Below are 24,345 nucleotides of genomic sequence, written 5' to 3' on the forward strand. Positions count from 1 at the left end.
GAGAGAGAGAGAGAGAGAGACAGAGAAAGAGAAAGAGACAGGCAGACAGAGAGAGAGAGAGAGAGATAGAGAGATAGTGTGTGTGTGTGTGCGTGTGTGTGTGTGTGTGTAATGGGAGTGGTTTGTTGTACTTGCAGAGGATTATTAATCCCCACAACAAGCACCTTCAGATCAATACTACACAACATGTAATATCCGGAGGACAACACGGGTGCGCGGTTATCGAGGCGCTCCCAGGCACTGCATGTCCAGACACCAGAAATGAGCAACTGAGAAAATGAGAGAGAGAGAGAGAGAGAGATGTGTCTGTTGTATTTGTCTGTTGTTATGTCCATGTCTTAAACCTGTATGTCCAATGTATGTGATAATTGCTTTGGCAATACACATGTCTAAATATTTGTCATGCCAATAAGGCACTTTTGAATTGAATTGAATTGAGAGAGAGAGAGAGGCTGCACTCTAGCAAGCCACTTTTTTTTTTTTTTTGGAGTTTCCTGTAACTGGTGTCCGCCACTGCCGGGTCTCGCTCAGACCAGCGCGTCTCCAGTCGATCGATACTAATCAGCAGGCCTGGACGGATCGGTGGAGTCGGATCGGGGGGGTGGGGGGGGGTCATCGTGTCTGTCTCGACTGGCTGGTGGGGAGAGCCCTGGCTAAATGCAGCCCAGCGAGGCCATGCTCAGATGTTATTTGGGCCGGGAGAGACCAAGCAGATGGTGCGCTCATCTTGGGGGCTTTGGCTGGATGGAACATATTGTGCAGGGGTGTTCCCACTCGGAGCCGGACTGACAAAAAAAACTAAGAGAAAAATGCGCCAACTGCAAAACATAGCTGGCAGTCGACGAGCACGAGTCTATGGAAAGAGGACGGGGGAGGCTGGGTGTTGAGGGATACTTTTGGTGGAGACGGAATCCAGTCAGGAAGACATTCATCCGCAAGCGTAGCTCTGGATTTTCCTACATTTATTACAGTTGCCAACAATGGCTGTGTCTCGATCCAACTACTTGCACACTTCAGATACTTAGTTTAAGTAGATAGTGCAGATATTGGAACATTAACCATCGAAAAGTGTGCACAACGCAGCAAGTGTTCAGTGCATACTAGCACTGTACAGACGGAAGTGTGCGATTTGAGTCCCAGACAATGACGTTTTTACTAAGGTTACAGTCAAAGTAGTCAAAGTCAAATCCTGCAGCGTAGTGCTGGCCATCACAAACCACTCCGCTGTGAAATCACTCAATTATCTGAAGCCTTCATCCGCCTATGACATCTTCTGGTGAGACGGCAAGTTTAAAGGGCCCTCAAAAAATCCACAACACCCTTTTTGACCAACTGGAAAACCATTCTTGTCATCTGAGTGTTCTTCGAAAGAAGTACGCCTTCAATTTTCCCTGGCCTTGTTCCGTGTGTAGAACCAAGCCAGCTACGGGAGAAACGTTATTTTCAGCCCGGCGTTCCCTAACCAGGCCCAGTGGAGGCGATGGAAGAGGACTTCTCCCAGGAATGTGTTTGGGAGCTCTCCGCGTGTCGTGCCGTTTTTTACTGCCATGACTTTTATTACTGCTCTGGAGGGCTATGTGCCCCTGTGTCCACAGCAACGCCAAATGCTGTGCAGTCCTACAGCTGTCAAATCACACACACACACACACACACACACACACACACACACACACACACACACACACACACACACACACACACACACACACACACACACACACACACACACACACACACACACACACACACACACACACACACACACACACACACACACACACACACACACACACACACACACACACACACACACACACACACACACACACACACACACACACACAGACACACACACACACACAGGGTGTGATGTACAGATGCTCGGCCCATATGGAAGGCTTTCCCCATTGCAGAGAGCTTGAGATGCAATTAGGCAAAGCTGTAAACACAAACAGCTGATATTCGCAGGCAAACCGTCGGGAATGAATTCCGTTAAGTTGTGGAAATGATGACCAAGGATTCTTGGGTTGAAGAAAAAAACACCCAGCACAAAATCATTTTGGTGCGAGTGATGAGATTTTTAGAAAGTGAGGAAATTGTAGCTCACGTGTACTCAAAATCGAGTTGCTAAGATACAAGAAAAGGAAAAAAAAAAAAAAAAAAAAACTGCCACTGATTTTATAAACCTGCAGAATGAGGTAAAATCCATTAAAAAAATCACCTCTCCAAAAAGATCCACGAGCTTTCTTACATGGCCATGGTCACCCTTAAGGCACAACACACACACACACACACACACACACACACACACACACACACACACACACACACACACACACACACACACACACACACACACACACACACACACACACACACACACACACACACACACACAGAGGCAGACAGACACATCAACCCTCAGCCTCTGTTCTGCTGATTACACCTTGGCCATCTCTGCACTCCTGTTTACTTCCTCTGTTCCAGGGACGATGCGCATGCCATGGGCGGGGATCGTTAAAATCACGAGCTATTGAACAGCAGTCCATCTCAGTCCATCACGGGGAAACGAATCTTGACTGAGTTATTCAGCTCGACAGGCACCAGGCTTTTTCTTAGCACTCAACCAGTCACACCAGACGCCACACACACTTTCATTTCATTTAGTCTGAATGAGGCACCACGGAATAAACAAATGGCACATGCGGAGTGTACAAAACACTCATAACCACAAAATACGTCAAAACACCTGCATCCACAGGTGAAGCAGAGATGAAAATAACAATCTTACAGGGCACTCATTTCAGGGCTCATAGTAACTTCTATATTCCTGCTTTTGTGGGTAAAACACATTTCCTGAGAAAATGCCTTTGCTATGGATACCAAAACCAATGCAGCATATAAAGCAAAGGACAATTCAACAGACTCTCTTCTGTCTAGAGACAAAGAGTGTGTCTAGACTAGAGCTGGATAAACATGTATTTTGAGTGTGTGTGTGTGTGAGAGAGTGTGAGAGTGTGTGTGTGTGTGTGTGTATGTGCGTGTGTGTGTGTGTTTCCTTCAACCTCGGGGTCAGTGCACGCCTCTACACGGCGACTCCCAGGAGCAACAGCCACCATCCATCAGCTGCTAACCGATGTCCTTCGCAGGAAAATGAGGTGAATTCTAAAAACAGCTCTAAAGGAACTCCACAAGAGCACAGCAGCCCGTGCACGTGGGGGAAAAGAGGAACAGAAGAGGCCGTGGGTACTGCAACTCTGCCTGACGAGCGCACGAAGTGCACTGCACTCAGCGCCTATCAAAGCCACAGTGTGACAGCGCTGAGTGTCAGAAAGGCCCCGATGTGCCGTCTCAAAGGCTGACGCTCATCATTCAGCGCCGACTGTTTAGACAGGTGTGGTTACGCTCAGACTGAGCTCTGGCACCCGTCTGCTCCTCTGCTCTATGGGTTTCAGCCAGTGGGTGAGAGAGGGCAAGAGAGAGTGAGACTGAGACTGAGAGAGAGAGAGAGAGAGAGAGAGAGAGAGAGAAGGCAAGAGCGACAGAGAGAGAGACAGACAGACAGACAGAGAGAGAGAGAGAGAGAGAGAGAGAGAGAGAGAGGCTGAGATGGAATGGAGAGAGATGAAGACCGAGATAAGACAGAGTAGCAGAGAGACCTTGAAAGAGCTAGGAAGACCTCTGTAGGTTTGAGCTTGTTCTTTGTCTATTGACTTTGTATTGCGTGAGGGGGTGTTCTTACTGGCTTTTATTTCAAACAACAACAAAAACAAAATGCCTTAAAGCTGGTGTAGGACATTACGCAGCAGCAACAAGTTACAGAAGCCAGTTTGAAGTGTTTTTTTTTTATAAACTATCAAACCTAGAAAATAAGCATTTACGGACATGTATTACCTTGAGAGGGTATATTAACTTGTTCCAGCTTGTAATGTGGCTTGCGAGACTGCTTTGCTTGTTTTAGCTGGCTAGCGCAGCCACCACACATCTTAACCAGCCTGTTGATCTGCTAATAATCAGTGCTAATTCTTTTTCTTTTAGTTCAACATTGCATGACTTGTGTATTGTCTAACTTTGCTGTCGTTCTCTACATTGTTGGTAGTGAATCACAGTGAACACTGAACTGAGTCTATTATTCATCTATAATGCAAAAGAGGGGGGTGAAAAATCTATTGGCAAGTCCCTTCACTGAAAAGCAATATAATCCACACACACACACACACACACACACACACACACACACACACACACACAGAGGCAGACAGACACAGACGGACACCCTGTAAAAACAACACACAATCTGTTTGCATGAACTTTGCCTGACTGAGAACAAAGCAAGAGCAGTCTGCTGCAAAATGGATTAACTTCTTTTTCTGGTCTCTTGAGAACAATCCTGCATATCCCTGACCTACTTCTGCCTCTCATACGGCAGAGTGGGAAACGTGGGGTAGGTGTGTGTGTGTGTGTGTGTGTGTGTGTGTGTGTGTGTGTGTGTGTGTGTGTGTGTGTGTGTGTGTGTGTGTGTGTGTGTGTGTGTGTGTGTGTGTGTGTGTGTGTGTGTGTGTGTGTGTGTGTGTGTGGGGGACCTGACTGAGGCACCTCATCCAGTTTAGGAGTAACTTTTATCCTCTCTGCTATACCACACACGCAAGGCACTCCAAGACACGGAAACACAGGCAAACTACTTGCAAACAGGTCTGCAGTCGAACAGTCAGTGGGGAGAAGGAGAAAGTCTACAGTCGGGAGGAGAGAGATCTCGGAGGGAAATCTGGTTGAGGAGAGAAGATTACATCCAGACTGCTTACACCCCCCCCCCCACCCCCAATCCATCCATCCATCCAGCTGTGATGATGAGCTGGGGAAGTAGACAGGCTGTGAGAAAAGATTGTGACCAGAGTGAAAAGAGGATTTAAAAAAGGACCAGAAAATAACAATGGGGCTAGAGGGGGGGTGTTGTCGTGCCAAGAGCCTGAGGATCAATCCACTCAAACCCCCGTCAAGCAACAGCAATGAATGTTTCTTGCTCTTGCACGCACGCACGCACGCATGCACGCACAGCTTCATAATAACAGTCATCAAACCTACTCCAAGAACACCAAGTCCACAACCCATTTTGGCCGGTCCCTTGAGCCGTTGAGCTGTTCTAATCATTGCTCAAAACACCGATAAAATCGCCAGCGGTCACTTCAGATGGACGAGAAATCACTGGAGACACCATCACCAGCTTCCATCCCTGTCGTCTGCCCCCCCCCCCCCCACCTCTCTCTCTCTCTCTCTCTCCCTCTCTCTCTCTCCATCTAAGGAGATCCTACACCACAGCACTCCTGGGCACAAGCCTGACGCTGTTGCTCTGCTGGTGATTCAACGGGCAAGAGGACGGGACCGGACACCGTTGGACAAACACTTCCTGATCCATTCTCATGCGCTGTGACTCGTGGCATTTCTCTTCCAGCGCGCCAGCTTTACTCTCTCACCCCGGCAGTCTTGTTTAAAACAGCGGTGCTGGGGTAACGAGTGAGCAATAGCTCGTACAGGGGGGGGGGGGGGGGGGGGGGGAAGAACACCACGGAAGACAATTTATGGATGGCTGTAGTCCTGGGGATTTATTCGAACACTTTCAGGCTGGGCTAGAATGTCTAAATATTGATGCACCTCGTGTATACACGGGCTGAGGGGTAGAGGGAAGCGGTCCGTCACTGTTTTGCGAGAGCTCAGAGGATCTTTCTGGTCAAACCAGCAATAAGGAAACCAGCAGCATCATAAACGCAAGAGATTGGTGAGGCCAAAGGTAGCCTTTGCTCAAAGGGGTTTTACCTGCGTGAGATTGACAAGCATGACAAGACAGTTTGATGAGGCATCGAGAACCAGAGAACGAGAGAAAGACTGAAAGAAAGAGGGGGAGGTGTAGAGAACGAGAGAATAAATACATGAGAAAATCAATCGTTTCCTGTCAAAACATTGTGCCATTTCAAGCCACGTCAATGTTGAAGCTTCGGGAAAAAAAAGGTCCCATTGATGTGGACGCAGCAGCTAACTAGCTAAATCATTTAGGCGATTAGGTTGGGAATGGATGTGTAGAGATCTATAAAGAGGAAGAAGCGAAAGGCAGAACACTGAATTGTGCACCGTAGCAAATATTGAGTTTTCAATTAAGGAGACCATCTTTAAAATCAGCATATTGTACGCCACTTCCCTGGCTCTATGGTACAAACACCTTTCAGGGGACCTGGTGGTGGTGTGTGTGTGTGTGTGTGTGTGTGTGCCTGTGTATGTGTTTTTGACATCAACACCTGATGTGAAAGGCGTGTGCTTCAAAAATAGTTGTCTTTCAACACTCAGTACTTCATCTACTTCAGAACACATCTGGAGACACTGTGAAAGGACTAGTATCTTCTTAAAACACACATACATACACACAAAACATCTCTCTCAAACTCTCTCTCTCTCTCTCTCTCTCTCACACACACACATCTTTCAAACATACACTCTCACTAGCTGTCCTTATGTACCCTAAGGGGAGACTCACATTCACCCAATCTGACAACCCCTGATGCATGCATACAACAGTCAACATTGTACAACAAGGGAGTGTCCTCGATTTCTCACTCAAGACAAAATGAGAACAAAACAGAATGCAGCAAAATAATCACTATAATCCCATTATGTTGTCTTCATAATCACTGGGAGTCAAAATTGATGAATAATCGATTAATTGCACAGCCCTAACACACACACTCACGCGCACACGCACAAGCACACATATCACCCCAAGTACAACCTCATTTATGTACCCATAATTATACGCAACACACACAGACACAGACAAAGACACAAAATCAAAATGCCACCAAAAGATCACACAGGGCTTTGGGACACTGTAAATTCAGCCTACTGCCTTGGCCACTAATAACCACATCTCCAGCAGTGGATGCCATGACCCAGCCACCCCCGCCCCCCAACACCCCCCCGCTGCAGCACGATTTATTCCCACATATTAAAATATGTTCTCATCCTGAGTATCTAAAAGGGAGATGTATTAGCGGGGGTGTTTGGTTTAGGTGATGACGCACCATAAAAACAAAAAGAAAACAAAGAAAAGAGAGAGAGAGAGAAAAAAAACAGCAAGTGCCTGCTTGAGCATCGGCAGCGACATTCTTTCCTCCTCGTTAGCGCTGGCCAATTGGACGATTTCCAGATGAACACTTAGCGCCGGGTGTGTAAATTAAATTTGATTTCGAGCAGGCAGGAATGTCTCTCTCTCTCTCTCTCTCTCTCTCTCTCTCTCTCTCTCTCTCTCTCTCTCTCTCTCTCTCTCTCTCTCTCCCTCTCCCTCTCACTCTCTCTCTCTCTCTCTGCCTCATGTAATGCTGCCAACGGAAGACAGCAAACTAGATCAACTAGTGCTGCTTTCTAAATACAACCTCCAAAAACTCAAACAAGAGCTTGATCTTCACCAGTTATTTTTCAAAACACACAAGGAATAATATATTGTCTGCTGGTCGTTATTGGAAAAAGTCCCGACAGAGCAAACAGGACCACGATGCAAAGCTTTCCACAGCACTCTGTAGAGCCGTGTAATAAAATGTTGTCAAATATTTCTGAGCGAGCTCTCACATGACAGTATGCCTCACGTGCTGCGTTATCACTGAGCACACTGGGTTAGCTCTATGACTCTCTCCTCAGTGGTTCCCTCCTTGTTGGTGGAATGAGTTGCCCAGTGCTCTCCGTTCCTGTGATAGTTTTGGGCCTTTCAAGAGGGGTCTAAAGGCATATCTGTTCAGCATGCATTTAGTTTATTAAGCGTTTCTTATGCATTACAGTTGTATGTTATAGTATTTATACATTGTCATTAAGCTATTGATCGAATTGACATTGTAGTTTATGATTGCTATTCTCCTTAATGTAGTTCTACCAACTTTTACATTGTTTACTGTTAATTCAATTGTTGCGTTATTGTTATTTGCATGTTGCTTTGGACAAAAGCGTCTGCTAAATATCACAACCATAACCATAATAATGATGCCTTTAAAAAGAGCATTTTAGAATTCCAGCATCCAGTCTGCAGTTTTAGTTCCTGAGCTTCAGCTGCAGTTTATATCACTCGGTTACCTATAAGGTAATGAGATGCCTACGCAGAGCATGTTTGATAAGGATGTCTGGGGGGGTGCCAAGGGTCAGGGTTTCTCTCTGCATAGTCGGCAGACTGGATTTTTTACAAGCCCCCCCCCTCCCCCCCAAACATCTGCCTGCCCTGTAAATACCATCTATCTCTCAAGTCCCATCCAATCACAATCATCCGTTTCATGGTGCTGTGCGGTCAAAGCAATTCATCACGGCGTCAATGCACCTGAGCCAAATCGCACAGACTTCATTTTCTCCTCCAGTTATCCGTCCTCATCGTCCTTTTCACTCTCTTCTCCACTAGCGAGGCCAAAGCACCTCTGTGTAGCATGAACGCACTGGACTCAACCCTTCAGGGACCAGGCTCCTCTCAATCGGCTCTCAGATCGTGGGCCAGACTTTCGAAGCAGATCCTCCTCACAAGCCATCTGACGCACTTAAAAAGACTTCTCTACGTCAATACCTGTTCTTATAGAGAATATATAATTAGGTCTGGTGAAATAGCCGATTTAGAGTCCCGCGGGCCTGGTTCAATACACTTGGTATTCTTTAAACTCGGTCATCCATCTTCCCCCCCACCCCCGTCTTCAGCAATCAATCGCTCAAGTCAAAGCCAGGTTGTCACATAAATGATTTAAGCTCAACTAGAACTGCTCTATATGCTGTATCATGAGTAATGGGGGTGACCGCTATACTAGGTGCTAATCTGATTTTCAGTGTGTTTACCCTGTAAGTAATGTGATATGGGCCGTGACGCACAGCTGTTTGTACACCCAGTCTGTATTTGATATGTTTACTGGCTAGTAGCAGAGCAGCAATCTTACCAACATATGTCCACAGAGGTGATTGGCTGCTTTTGGTCATGAGGTGACGACAAAACAAACGGGCCACTGTGCAGGTGGCTATTGACGGATCCGCTGCTGCCCGTCACTGTCATTTCCCTCACAAAAATGACTGAACCTGGAAAACACTATCTACCCTGAGTTCTCTATTCACTGGGGCCTCACGTCCACACTGTGAGAGTTTATCGCGTTTTTAAGCCCACTTGGTCCCCACAGACACTCTCCACCATTCGCACGGTAATCCTGTTAATTAAAAATTACATTACCAGCCTGACACTCAAGACTGACCCTCCTGAGATGCAGTTCCGACAGTTAACTCTAGAGGGCGCATCCTCTGTCCTCTGTTGCAGCGGGAGTGCACAGACCGTTAACACCTCGAGCTATTGATTAGTTTCATAAGACACTGGAGACTTGCTAGAGCGAGATGGAAATGTCTGCCAGAGAGGCCTCGGCATTTCACTCTCAAGCAAAGGAACAACTCAATACCGTATATGGACAGCATATATTACCCAAAATGCATCTGGGAGATGGAAGTGTGGCGAGAACTGGTTTGAATATGATACTATGGGCAACTAGAGCCTTCAGTGCACTTGGGGACCAAACTAAACCAAGTGTCTCAAAGCAGTAGTGCATGTTAAAAAAAAACATATAATTAAGCAAACTACAACGTTTGCCACGAAAATAAATTCTCATGGAGATGGTCCATGTACTTTTGAATGAATAGTCTGCCCCATATAACAAACACAAGGAGCAGCATGATGTTCCAGCTATATACAAGGGTGCCCTCTACTGGCCAACAGACAACACTGCAGTCCTTTCTAACAGCAGTCAGACTACAGTTCTATTGAGGAGACAAAGCACTGAAAGACTCTCCCATAGAAATGTATACAGTTAGTTTGTAATGCCAGTAGGGCAGCTTCCTATAATGCAAGTAATGTAAGAGTAAAGTGTTATTTAGCCTTTTTTGTGTATTTTTGTATTGTTGAATTCACATTAAAACATAGATTTGCCTGATGTACTTTTATGTCATTATGAAAACCCTTCTGTATGCCTTCCCATTCACTTGAATAGCAAAATAGCAACCCAAAATAACTGCACGTTACCAAGATGGCCAGGGTTGGGAATTGCCTATTAGGACTTTGCTGCAGTCTTCAGACAACGATCAGCTATTGGACACACTAAATGATGCTGTCCAACCAGATAGAGACATTATGCAAGCATGTGGCGTCTTAACATCAGCAGTGCGGAGAGCTGATCTCTGACCAGTAGAATAAGGAAGCAGAGCGACACCAAGCTAAACGATGGTGAGTGAATGTGAGTGTGATGATGAGAGTGCTGGCTTCACGGCAGCTCTGAACCCAGAGCTCAGCTGGCTAATGGGAATGTGCTGGCTATGAGCATGCAGACTGAGATGACAGCTGTTGGCCACATCAGGGGAGGTCATCTGCTGTCCACGTGTTACCAAAAAAAAAAAGAAAAAAAAAACATTTTGCTGCCCCCCAGTGGTCATAAGATGCAGTACATTCAAACAAGCAGCAAAACAACACAGGCAAGCAACATGACACCTTTCACATTCACATTAGTTTTGCACTTGAGGTCCCAGAGTGAAGACTTTGACCAAATGTTTGAAATGTAAATTACTGAATAAACTGATAACAAAACTGTTGGTTATAGATTATTTATATATATTACACTAATATGTTTTTAATTCTTGAATTTTACATTTCACACCCACTATATGCGTGTGACAATCTACAGAAACTACAGAAATCTAACAAATGCAAAAAATATGTTGATATCCATTTGAATATCCAAACCCAATTTGAATTCACCAGTTTTAATAAAAGTTTAAAAACTCCTCATTTGATGCCAGTGACATAAGTAGCACATTTCAGCACACAGAAACAACCACATCAAACTCTGCTCAATCTCCAAACTCGTGCCACAGAGAGCGATGCGTGGAAACAATTTTAGAGGACTATTGCTTTTCGAAAGTACGCACCGCTATCATGTCGGGTGCCAGCCAGTTTTATTGATCTTACTGGAAGCTAATTGTCATGGCAGACGCAACATGAACGGAACGCTTCAGTTAAGCACCCCGGTGCCCCCCACCCCCCCCACCCGTAAACGTACGCCGGCGGGCAGACTCACCGAAGCTGACGGACCTCTCGCGGTGGAAGTATCCGTCGGGGCTCTTCTTCTTCAGCATGGAGCACAGGTCTATGCGGGACAAGGTCTCGTCCCCGAAGCGCTGCTGGGAGAACTCGGCGTATAGCTCCGGGTCCAGCTTCTTAATGCCCTGGTGGAGCGCAAGCCAGAGAGGTCCTCAGATGAGTAAGTAAGTTAGTTATCTCACATCCGCACATGTCCACATCCACACCCTGTACACATGCGCGCACACACACACACACACACACACACACACACACACGCACAAGCACATGCACGCACACACACATATACATACAAACACATGCATGCGCACATACACACACACGCACACACAAACAAACCCTCACATAATCATTAACACACACCTGTATTAAATACTCACACAAACTATTTACATGTAAATATCAAAACACACATACACACCCACACCAACCTGCATTCAAAAACAAAGCATAAACTTACACAGTCCTAAAAAACACACACACACACACACACACACACACACACACACACACACACACACACACACACACACACAAAAGTACAACGCAGCAAAAGAACAGTGCGTACAGACAGGGGCTACTGCTGTCTGCTGGTCTTTGATAACCCTTACACCAGGAAGGGTGTCATCAACGGAAAAGATTGCAGAGTCAACCCCTCTCTCTCACTCTTTCTCTCTCTCTCTCTCTTTCTCTTCAATCCCTCCTTCTGTCTTCTTCTCTGTCCTTCAGTCCCATCTCTCGTTCCTGTCCTCTCCTCTGTCCCTCATTTCCGTCTCTCGTTCCTGTCCTGTCCTCTTGACCTCATCTCTCTGTCCGTACAGGAAGAACTTCACTAAGAAAGTGGCGAGCGGCTTCTCTAAAAATACTCTCGTTGCAGCTGAGGCGAGTCCGGCTGTTTACAGTTTGCTGGACGAGGGGTCAGTGGCTGTCCTGGTACGTATTAGTGAGACTGACTGGACATCAGTGGACAGCCCCAACCAACCCCCAACCCCCGGATACACACTGTTTCTGGGTGCTTCTGAACAGATTGCTCCATTTGGCAAAATTACGCATGCAGGTGGCATCTCACCAAACCAGGAGCTTAAACTGCTAAAGATCCCTCTCTAATTTCATTGGGAAAGACTTTTTAAATCACGTCAGATTATGTTTTTTTTCCTCAGTGTTCTTCCACCCACGCCAAACATGTTGAGTGACCCTGCTAAGGGCACCAGTCACAAAGATGATGCAAAGCACAGAAATGATATTGCAAAGCACGGAAATTATATTGCATAACACACACAAACACACACACCATTTTTTCCTGCTCAAAAAAATCAATAACACGCACACATGAAAAATGGCCATTACAAGCATGGGAGATAAATGCAGTGTATCTCCAAGGGAGAAGTAAAAGCCGAGTCAATCAAGGAAGGCAAACTCAATCAATGCCAGAGAGACAGTGAGGGTCTCGTTTAATCATATGCTCTGAGCTCTTTCTCCAGGATCCAAAGCGTGACATTTTAGCACTCCAGCCTTCAGCGATGACTCAGCCCAAAATCTGCATCCCAGTCAAATTTGCGCGCCTTCCGTCTACTTCCTAATTCCTAGTGCATTCAGAGACTTGGCGGATGGTGTTGTCGTGGGAGACGGGAAGAGGGTGGTGGGTTGGTAGGAGGAGAGGAGGGGGGGGGGGGGGGGGGAGGAGGGGTGTCAGCGAGCCCCTTTTGATTACCTGACTCCTGAGTTTGGGCGCCCGGGAGAGCTTCATGAAGGTCAGGTGAGGTTTGAAGGCTTTGTCGTCCGTCACAGCGATACCCCGCTCCACAAACGTCCGCCTCACTGCCTCTGATGGAGGGAGGGAGAGAGAGAGAGGGAGAGAGAGAGAGAGAGAGAGAGTGAGAGAGCACCCAAAGAAGAAACGTGTGAGAGGAAGATAAACACGAGTGCAGGACGAGACGGCAGAGAAGAAAACAAAACAAAGCGACGGAGGGAGGGAGAGGGGAAGAGAGAGAGAGGGAGGGAGGGAGGGAGTGAGAGGAGAGAGAGAGAGAGAGGGGGGGGTAGATACACAGAGAGCGAGGCTGGAGGAGATCGCCTGCTCCACTTGCACAGGGGAGCGAGTCAGCTACTCTATCCCCAGTAAGACGAGCAGATAATCAATGAGGAAAGAGGGAGGAGGAGGAGGAGGAGGAGGAGGAGGAGGAGGAGAGAGAGGAGGAGGAGGGAGAGGAGGAGGCTTCAGGGAAGGGGAGGGGGTTGTCCAGGGTGAGGGTCAGCTCAGCTTTAGCAGGTCAGAGGTAACGTCAGGAGGAGGATAGGACTGGATGGAATAAAATGGGACAGCGGGGGTGGGATGGGGGTGGGGGGGGGCTAGTAAAGGGTGCTAGCCTCCTCCTCGCTCTGCTCCCCTTAGCTTTTAAGGAGCCGCAGACACGCCTTCAGACACAACACCGGCCGCACGTCATACAAAATAAATGAGCTGGGCCAAAATAGCCACGCATCCGCGAGGAAGCTTCGATTTAGTGCCACATCAAGCTAACTCTCTCAATTCATCTTAAACACACATACACATACATACACTCCCTCAGACACCCTTAGACATACAGGTACATCCAATTTTGCGTGTGCACACACACACACAAAATAAAATAAAACGCACGATGGTCTGAGACATGACCTGGAAAATATCTACACAAATCTAGTTAGAGAGCTACTATTAACTCTACTAAGTTTACTGGCTAGAAGAACAGATGGATGTAATGAATGAATGAATGAATGAATGAATGAATACAGAAGATGTCAATTGTAGCAGTTTGTCAGAATTCTCTCTTTCTCTCTCGCTCTTCCTCACACTCTCTCTCATACCCTCTCTCTCATACCCTCTCTCTCACACCCTCTCTCTCTCACACAAACACAAACACACACACACACACACACACACACAGGTGAGGTCCTGAAGAAGAGCATGTACCTGCGATCTGTGTCAGCGTGTTGACGTGCTCCCCCTCAGCGAGCTGGACGAACACCACCTCGTTCTTGAAGCTGGTCACGCCAGAGAAGGGCAGCACCAGCTCCCGGCCCTCCAGCAGCTCACACACACTCTGCCTGCTGTGGTCCAGAGCGCACGCCGCCCTGCCAGTCACACACACACACACACACACACACACACACACACACACACACACACACACACACTCTCAGAGATCAGCTCCATATGCTTAATCCTGCTAAAACACGCCCCCAGACAACCTCAACACACCCCCACACACACACATCTGCACAAGTGCACACTACTAACACACACACAAACACAACACACAGTTAAAAGATGGCCCTTTTCGAAAATGCCTAAACACATAAAATACAAGCGGGAACACTACAATCAGACACAAGAGAACTATAACTATGGACATCCACATAAACACAGGCTGTGTGTTTACAGAAATACAGAGATTTATACAAGAAATGGCTTGATACAAAATTCCCATTAACAAACTCAAATGGACCCACTCAGTTCCTTGTCCACAACACAGTTCTGAAGTGCTTGACCACCTCAAGGAGGCTCTTAAGAAAATCAGCAGGCTCCTTGCTGATTGCTTTGGAGCAAAAGGAGAAAGCGTTTACTTTCAATTGCAGCTACTCTGCTTGCTGCCTGATTTCTGTCCATTTCAGAAGGCACAAAGAAAACAAACAAACACACATCATTTAGATGTTTAGGATAGAAAACAGCGACGGCTAGCCAAGTGTTTACATAAACAAACAGCTCTGCAAACAGAATGAACAAAGAGGTGCCTGTGCTGCCCTGCTGCCTGTCAGACAGTCTACTCCACATCTCACACCCAGTGAAGGAGGAGCTCCGCAGGGGGGCGTGCGCGCGCGTGTGTGTGTGTGTGTGTGTGTGTGTGTGTGTGTGTGTGTGTGTGTGTGTGTGTCCATGAGAATGGGTGAGAGTCTGCATGTGGGAGGAAGTGTTTACATACGTGTGTGTGTGTGTGTATGTGTGTGTGTGTGTATGTGTGTCCATTTAGGGGTACGTGTGAGAAATACAAGCAGCATGTGCCTGTAAGTGAAGTAGACTTGTGTTCCTGTGTGTGTGTCCTCAGTGCCTGTATGTGTGTGTACTGTGTATACGTGTGTATATGTGTGTGTGTGTGTGTGTTTGTATATGTGTGTGTATATATATGTGTGTGTGTGTGTGTGTGTCTGTGTGTATGCATGTGAAGAGGAGAAGGTGGCACTCACGAGTCGACTTGCTCCTGACTGCCCAAGTGGGTCACCAGCAGCGTGATGTGCAGGCTGCCGGTGGGGATGAGAACACGGCTCAGCCGAGGGTCTCTCCGGATTACCGCCGCCTGGACCGCCTCCACCTCCACCTTAATCTGACACACACACACACACACACACACACACACAGACACACAGACACACACACACACACACACACACACACACACACACACACACACACACACACACAGATGAGACAGGTTTCTTGCAGATGGAATGGGTGTCCTTGGTTCCGCATTAATCAAAATATCTATACAATTTGGTCATTCCATTTCAACTCACCAAGTGCCTACAGATGAAGATGATTAGATTATTAAATGATTAGATTACTTTCAGTACTAAAATCTGCACGAAGGCCACAGCTTAAACAAGACATTTTAGTGCCCTACACTGCAAAATGATCCTTTTAACAGCTACATTTCCTGTAAAAGTTTCAGGGTATGCCAACAGTTATTTTATCGTAGGACACTTGATTTCGGAAAAAACATCACTTCTGCATATCAATATATTCATATTGAATTCAGTGAAGTTTGATTAACTGATCTTGTCACAGGCAACAACTAGATCATGGCTTTAAGTCCTAGAAGCAAAATACTAATATTCTTAATGCGTGACTCCAAAGAGAAAGTGGTGTATTGAACTCTGTAATTGCATCCCTGTATTGATACTGTGATTGTCTGTGTGTGCATCTGTGTGCCCTACCCACCATTATATTGGGATTTTCCTGTCTTGATTTTGGGCATTAGTCTAATAGCCTTTGAGACTGTTGTATTGTATGTCATTGTATTGACTTCTAATTATTCTCTGCATTTGTAAACACTGTTATTACTACAATCTATATATTCACTTAATCTTTTTCCGGGTAAATCATTAATTCAATCCATTTATTTAACCAAAACCATGGTCTGGTTTACTCATTTAAGACATCTGTTAAGCCCAGTAACACCCCATTAGGCTGATAAAAACCATGATCTGGTTTACTGATTTAAGGCGTCTATGGAACTACACAACACCCCATTACGCTGATCTCCATCCTCCTTATTCCCGTATAAACCGGTGCCTGAGGGATGGGGTGCTAAAGTAAATGTTTAGTTCACTAAAATGTTTTTGAGTATACCATAAATTACATGTTTCTCAGCGCCACAATGGCTGGATTATTTATAATTCCGCACTCTGTAGGGGCAGTGGTAGTGTAGTTGTTAAGAAGCTTGGCTAGCGTGCAGTAGCCTGAAGGTTGTCGGTTCAATTCCTGGCTTCCACCATTGTGCCCTTGAGCAAGGCACTTAACTCCATGCTGCTCCAGGGACAATGTAATCCCTTGTAATGTAGTTGACATGTGTAAGTCACTTTGGACAAAAACAGTGTCTGCTAAATGTAATGTAATAAATGATGGCAGGATATGAAGTAAGCAGAATAAAATGAGTAGGTACCTGTGGGTTAGTGATTGGGATCGAGACAAAGTAATTTGGACGTTGAGACTCCTTTTTCTTCTTCTTTTTTTTCTTGTCTCCATCCTCCTCACTCTCTCCACTTTCACCAATTTTCCGTTTTTTCTTCAGTCGCTCTGAGCTTGTAACTGCAACGCATAGGCAAGAACACTTTCTGGTACAGTCTTTGCTACAACTTGGTGAGATGTTATGGAACTAATTGAAGATGGAGTTCACTTAGTTTCACTCCTTGTTTTCGCTACACAATGGCTACACTAAAACAGCAACCAATCAATACCAATTCTAGACATAACATAATGTAACTAACATCAATCAAAAAATAAACCTGTCACAAATTAAAACTTTCTGTATGGCAAATATTGCAGCGTATTGCAGCTTCCCAACCATCACGTAAAATCATCAATTAACCCATAATTCATTATGTCATTCATCAAGCATGCATGTAACAAAACATGCATAACAATCCACTGACATGTCATCACCAATGTACTGTATTGAGGAGCTCAAGCCCCTTTGACATACATGGACTGGGTTTGCATGTTCTCTCTTTTCACAAATGCATGAGCCTGTATTCATGGGCGGTGTCGAGGCCTGTGCATTGTGAAGTCCGCATGCAAAACAAGGCGTGCATTATTCATGAAAGTCCGACAGCTGGCTACAGTTTGAATGTGACGGCAGCTGCGGTGCTAGGAAGATCCTCGCATCACTTGGCAACCGTAGCAACCACAGCAAAGCCTTGCACACAGTCCCTTGTCACTAAATTAACTGGAGCCGGTGGTACAGCCCAAAGTCAAATTTATGTTTCGTCTTGACAAAGGGCAAGTTAACTCGGTGGACAACACTGCACAGACGGAACTGGCCGTGCCATTGGAAACATTAGGATTGCTCAACCTTTTGGAGGTATGTTGCCATTAATTGTAGTTGTAGTTTAAAATTGCTATCCTAGATTCCAAATGTGATTTTAGACTCACATAGCTTTACATTCAGCTTAAATGCAGAAAACATTCTATGTGGTCAAAAAGGCATAGGCTGACAGTTTCATATCATCATATGCAACTTTATCTAGAAATGCCTGCCAGTATGTCATACTAATATATTTCTATTTCAGTGGTGTCAGCATGCATTTTTTTTTAAAACTGTTAATCATTGCTCTGAAAACAAACCTGATGAAGTGGTGCTGAAACAGATCAAATGAAGCAGTCATACTGTAGCAAGTCAGGCAAAAGACAAAAGAGTAAAGGTCAAGTAGTCACTCACATTCAAGGTCTTTCCACACTTTTGTGCCAGCAAAAGGTAGTTCTGCCATGAGGTCATCAGTGCACTCTGGTGTCTTTGGCTGCTTCTTACGACCGCGAGGCTTCTTGGCTTTCTTTTTCGCTCGCTTTGCCTTTTCTTTTTATCGTGCACAAAAACAAAGGAAATGCAACAGCACGGATAATGACTTCGTATTAGGGAGGTGTCCAGCATGTAACAAAATGATGAAGGGAAAACACTGCACACAGACAAATGTTCATCTCAGGGAAGATGCGCCAACCTAGAGCACAGCAATATTATAATAGGCCTGTTTGTGTGCAACAGTTGATCGATCATGATGTTTTGAAAGCAGGCTGAAAAAAACCCACATATCTATGATAGAGTCCTGTAACCCAAGGCATTTTTCGCTCATACACCCCCTCATTCACTCATACTTACTGTAGCCTGCACTACACATACTCACCCATTGACATACACACTGTATCTATAACAAATTGATGTATTCACTGAACCTAAAGTGAAAACTTGAATAAAGACAAACGAAGCACACTTTAACTTAATACTATGAAATGCCAGCCATTAATAACATCTCAACAATGTGAGCCATTGAGCATGGTCTGACAGGAGTTCGATGATTAGGCAGACAACTGACTACAAAGAAAGCACGAGGGTCTCACCAGGGCTGACGTCTCCTTGCACAGAACTTGCAGCCTTCTCTGCAGGGACTGCATCATTACTTGCAACTGTTGCAGATGATAACTCATGACTATCATGCTCCATGGGAATATCGACCTCAAGGAGAGAGGCGACTTCGAGGCCGCCAGGAGGTTGCATGTCCATATAATTTAGCTTTCTTGGCAAGATGCTGCAAGAGCTTGCTTGAGTTAGCTGAAATGATTTCTCTTTAGAACAAACCAGTAATCGGACATTTGCGGACGCAGGAAACTGCACGCCCCTAAGAGTTATGAGCTTGGTCAGCGTTTCAAATATGTGCCGTCCAAACATGTCAAACTTAAGTTAACTTAGCTAGCTAGCTAGCCATTAAGGTTGTATGCAGCAGCAGCAGACTTGCTGCAAAGTAATGGATTACACTCATTCAGTGTGTCAAAGAACCATCGACTATGGTTAAAATTATGTTAAAACCCAAATGTAACGTTAGAACTACAACCGTTTTGATCAATAGCAAATTGCCCTAGCTGTCACTTCGTTTGCAACCTTTCACTTCGTCTTGCATGCAAACCAGCCAGCTAACTATGCTACCGTTACTTAGCACCTGTTGTAGCCTGGAAATAAAGACCTAACTTAAGTCAATCAGAATGGGCATTCTATTTCAAATCCCCATTTGCATTCCTCTATATCATTCGTATAATATTGTTTTTCTGTGTTACTGATATGTCTTCCGTAGCAACTAACAGACTGACGTGTTTTTTATAAAAAGGTTATTTATAGATTAGCGTTAGCTACTGAGTGGAGGGTGCATAATTCCTTCATCCTCATGTACCCATGCTAACATGCAAGTAGCATGTCACAACCCATTGCTACACTGTAAACATACTTGAAGTACGGGTACACCTAAGGGCCAATGAGCACGAACTGAAAACGAAAGTTCAAAATGGGTGGTTTGGTGTCCTAGGCAGGGTATCGGAATCGAGTACGCATTGGTAATGTGTTCAAACTCTACATTTCTCAAGTTGAACAGTATTGAAGGCATTGTTGTAACACCCTGGACAGTAAATTATAGCATATTGTGCTCTGATTACAAAAGAAACATTTACACAGTAGGCTGTGTGGTACGAGTTCCTGTAGCTGTGGAAATCCCCCGTACAGTAGGCTAGTGGGCAGAGGACTAAGACTATAAGCAGTGGTGTGTTTGTTTAGTAGTCGTCTAGGTTGTATTCTTATCTTTTATTACTCGATTAAGTGTTTCTGTTCTTAGAATCTTAACCAATCATAGGTTTTTCAAGCTGACCTCTCTCTCTTCCTCTCTTTCTCTTGCTCAATCACTTCCCCTTTGCCCAGCAAAACTAACAAAAATGCTGGCCTGATAGAAATGAATAGAGTGATCAGCTTTGCTGAACTTAACCAACATGTGAACAGATATGGAGCTGCATGTTTACCTAGATTTGGGCAATACTAATGGGATACAATCAAATATCTGTCAGAATGCAAAAACGTCCTTATGCATTATTGATAATAAATTAATGACATATGCACTGTGAACATACATCTGTGCTGTGATGCAAAGTCAAAAGTACTGTTTTGTGTGTTATAAGACACAATGTTTGTTGTGCAGCTTGTGTAACTTGTGTAATAGGATTGTTATTTTATGCCATATGCGAACCGATGTCCATAGCTTAATTTACATGATTTGAAAACTAATCCTGTTTTTAAGTGTGTAACAATACATGTGATCGTTCTGTCCTCCTTCTCAGATTAACACAAGCATCGTTTAACAGGAGACAATGTCCTGAAATGTAGTCTCGATACCTGCTCCCTACCGGGAACGCCTTTGTTTGTGTTTTGTAACCTTACACCCACGGATATGCTTTCAGACTTTAAGAGGAGAGGCCTGCTGGCGAGGAATAGGGAGCAGGTGTCTATAGGCACGACCAGTTCGGCCACTTCCAGCTTCCTATACAGACATAAATTAAAAGTTGTCCGTGTCACCGCAGTGTGCCTGTCTCAGGTGAGTCTCACTTTTTATCTGCTTCTCAAGGTTATGTTACATAGTGTGTCTAATAAATATTTTGCCTGTCAGGGAGGTACCCATGAAGACAATGTTGAAATACAGTAACGAGAAGCCTGCCTTTGGGGCAGTTGTTTCATGTGACTGTTAGCTTTACAAATGCTATGAATGATATGTGATATGTCTTACATAAAAAGCCGCTGTTTGTTTTGGTAGAAATGTAAGTTTGGGTCCTTTCAAAATATCTTGTCATTGATTTGCTCACATCAAAGTTGGCATCTAGAATGAAACATTAAAAAAAAAACAGTTTTCTAGAACCCCTGTATTGTATTACAGAACACAAAATTGTCGTCGGTTGGTCAGTTGAAAGAACTGAGTCCTTTAGAGATCTTCCTGATAACATAATGACTTGGTAGCGGTCACGCAAACAGTTGAGGAGAATTTGCATGTCCACTGTCAAGAGGCAGATTGTCACATCCAGGATTATATTCGCCTGGGACAGTCGTTCACACAGTGCCCCACATAGCCAATCAGTGAGACATCCACCATTCTGCTCGGAATGCAAACTGTCAGAGCAACCTAAGTGCACATACACAACTCTCATGATGTTAAATGTTTGTTGAGAACTTCCAGCCATTAGCCCCCCCTTCAAGCACTTATAAGTATAGAAAGAAAACGATAGCATTCCAAGGCTGCAAGTCAATCCCATGCGAACATCAAGGGGATTTAAGTGCACGACAGTCACTGCGTCGCCTTCCTTGGCGCTAATCCACAGCGTTACCTTTAACATCGCCCTCCTTCGGTAATCAGCAATTAAGGGGAGTGAGAGCAGGCCTATTTTTATCCCCGCCCCTAGGCACAGTCACTCTGTACCCCAGCCTGATACCACCCTAGCTCCTTCCCGCACAGGTGCTGCGGTTTCAACTGCCTCCTCAATAGGCAAAAAAGGGTAGGACACTGTCATCTATTTAATGCTCTTGTTTTATTCTGTTTGATATCTGCAAGCCAGATGGTGGATTGTGATAATTCTTTCGGCTAATCCCTTTCCGAAATCTGTGTAACCATGCTCTGGGATTTGACAAGAAACAAGCCGGAGATAGGGTTTTGTGAGGAATATTAGTAGCCTACCTGGTAAATTCATTAAACAAATGATGCTAATCAAGTTTGTGGGAATTTCATTGTTTGATTTTGTAATGTTTTGATGTGTTTTGGTTTGAGTCTAGTGCCAAGAAAGTGAGGTAATGGATACTTTGATGTTTTGACTAAGTATTTAGATGGTGAAAAATGGTTAATTGTCAGTGGAAATGATAATCATTTTCCAGTGTTCAATTGTATATTGACACATGTCTAATTCATTTCTTTGCTCCCTTTGTATTTGCACATTGCTGACATGAATCGGATCGCTGCTATTCCTGGAATCCTGCATATCGTGTGGTGAGTTCTATTGTTTCCAAGATATTTCAGCTTCTTTTCTGAGATTAAATCAGATCATTATCATCTGTTCTCAGTGATGATTTATACTGTACTTTTTTTTTTTTTACTGTAGGCTACTGTACATTTATACCTACTTATATTACCACCACTTTACTCTCAGGTGGTGAGGGCATGAAAAGCTTGTGCCAATAACACTTTCTGGACTTGTCTTTTAACTTTACACATCTTCATGTGGGGACATTGAACTTTTGATTAGCAAGGCCTTGAACGTCCTCATTTATGTTAAAGTCACGCTGTATTAGAGCATTTCTTCTATTTAATGAGAAAGTACTATTATGTGCACTCTGGAGAGTGATACACTTGTGTGACTAAGAAGGACATTGAAAGAAACAAAGTTTACTGAAGCATTTATTTGATTCTTTTTATTTTTTTTATGGTAATCCATGCTTTAATCCAAAAAACACCCGTGCACGAAACACAAAGAGGAGACCACTGGTTAAATATATTGTACATAATGGATAGATGATGTAGAATGACACTTATGCATGTTGCGTTTTTGTGTTTTTTGCTTTGCTGGGCAAATGTCTTTGGCAGATGACATTGCTTTGTGCCGCATTTGTTTTAGCCTTGTACAAATCTTAATTTCTGTCATGGAGACAGATAATGTAATGTCTTGTAAAACAAATCTTAATTTCTGGTCACCTTACATGTATGTGTCCTAATACAAGTTCGGTTCAGACTTACATCAAACATATATTCAGGCCGGCAAATTACTGAGATCATGTTTAGAATGTGTCATGGGTTAATTACATATGTAGTACATACCATTACATAGATGGTAATAATAGCATGACAGTGACAATTGTGTATACTCATTGGCATGGAATTTGGACATTATTTAAGGAATAATGACTACCTTCAACAGCAGAAAAAACATTTCTTCTGGTTAGGTCACAGGGCGATCTCCACCCTATTTGAAAAAAAAAAAGGCTGCATTTCAAAAGGATTCCAGTAGTGGGCGACATTTCACCGCAAATCGAAAATATTTGTGAACGGTCTTCAACTTGCATTCTAGAGGCAACCAATCAAACAGGCGTGTTTTTACAGGCATAAAAGCGAGCCAGTAGCATTGCCAGCTTTCAGCGCAATGATACACTCGGACCAATCAAATCGTAGGAGTGTATGCCACTGTTTTTAGTGAGGGGGGAGGGTGTGTAATATTCAAGTAACTTACGTTGGCTTTTCTCCCAGATACAATTTGGTCTGGGAATTTCAATTTTAAATCTGAGGGGTTGTTTGGAGCTCACTTCAAGAGAACAGCCTGTAAAGTGTTAGCTTCTCAACTTCTTAAAGAACAGCAGGTACAGTAAGTAAACTCATTTATGCGCGTATCAATGCTTTCAATCAATCTGGGTCCCCCGGGCATGTTTATCTGAAAGAAACCGAACAGTATCAGAAAAAGGTGTATGTGAGTGGGCAGGTTTATTTGGTCATAGGCTAAAGCTGATGTATCTTTGAAGTTGACTTCATGGCGTGCTAGCATATCTCATGCAGCTGAACTAATGTTTGTTGAGTAGCTAACGTTATGTCTCAATCATTGAGATGTTGCAGCTACATCCATGTGGATATTTGCATAAAGGCATAATGCCAGTGCGCAGCGCTTGTTAAACGTGTCTAATCCATTTAGGTACAATTTTTTTTTTTTATCGTGGATTGCTTCCATTAATCAAAAGGCTTAACGTTACAACAATGCAGATTTTTTTCACTCCATCAGATTTGAGATAACATTACATTCGTAGGCTAACCAACTAACTTAGCCAGCGTTTGAGGCTGTAAACAAAACCGGTGGATGGTGTTTTAACCAGGGCCATTCCATATCTGGAAGTTACATATTTTATGTAACATAGTAATCTCCCGCATCATTGCTAATGCCGAGATATTCAATTTGCCCTGATTTGTAGTATGCCTTGCTAACGTTGTTGACAGCGATAATCCTCTTTCTGTAGCTCATGCTGCCCCGTTCCTTTTTTGTTTTGTTTCGTTCGATGCTGAAAACGGTATTGAATGTATTTGAGGATGTTAAATTAATAATGTAGATGGTTAGCTTTTGGTTGTCTCTTGAA

General features: G+C 44.3%; 1 protein-coding gene across 4 annotated transcripts in view; it reads right to left on the reverse strand.

The window, feature by feature from the left end:
- LOC134097557 (A-kinase anchor protein 7) overlaps positions 1-19,592 on the reverse strand; it is a 34,071-nt gene extending 14,479 nt beyond the window's left edge. For 3 of the 4 annotated variants that reach the window (XM_062550447.1, XM_062550446.1, XM_062550445.1), the window contains exons 1-7: positions 18,780-19,592; positions 18,106-18,240; positions 16,831-16,976; positions 15,356-15,492; positions 14,085-14,245; positions 12,846-12,958; positions 11,112-11,259 (exon numbers count right to left, since the gene is read on the reverse strand). In XM_062550447.1, coding sequence (XP_062406431.1) covers positions 11,112-11,259; positions 12,846-12,958; positions 14,085-14,245; positions 15,356-15,492; positions 16,831-16,976; positions 18,106-18,240; positions 18,780-19,107 — 1,168 coding nt within the window. In that variant the 5' untranslated portion in view covers positions 19,108-19,592. Of the gene's footprint in view, positions 1-5,811; positions 5,881-11,111; positions 11,260-12,845; positions 12,959-14,084; positions 14,246-15,355; positions 15,493-16,830; positions 16,977-18,105; positions 18,241-18,779 lie in introns of all 4 variants that reach the window. The other variant, XM_062550444.1, reaches the window with a different exon arrangement.
- Between the last annotated feature and the right edge of the window lie 4,753 nt (positions 19,593-24,345).

This window comes from Sardina pilchardus, chromosome 12 (genome assembly GCF_963854185.1).
Source record: "Sardina pilchardus chromosome 12, fSarPil1.1, whole genome shotgun sequence".
In the NCBI taxonomy this organism is placed as follows: Eukaryota; Metazoa; Chordata; class Actinopteri; order Clupeiformes; family Clupeidae; genus Sardina; species Sardina pilchardus.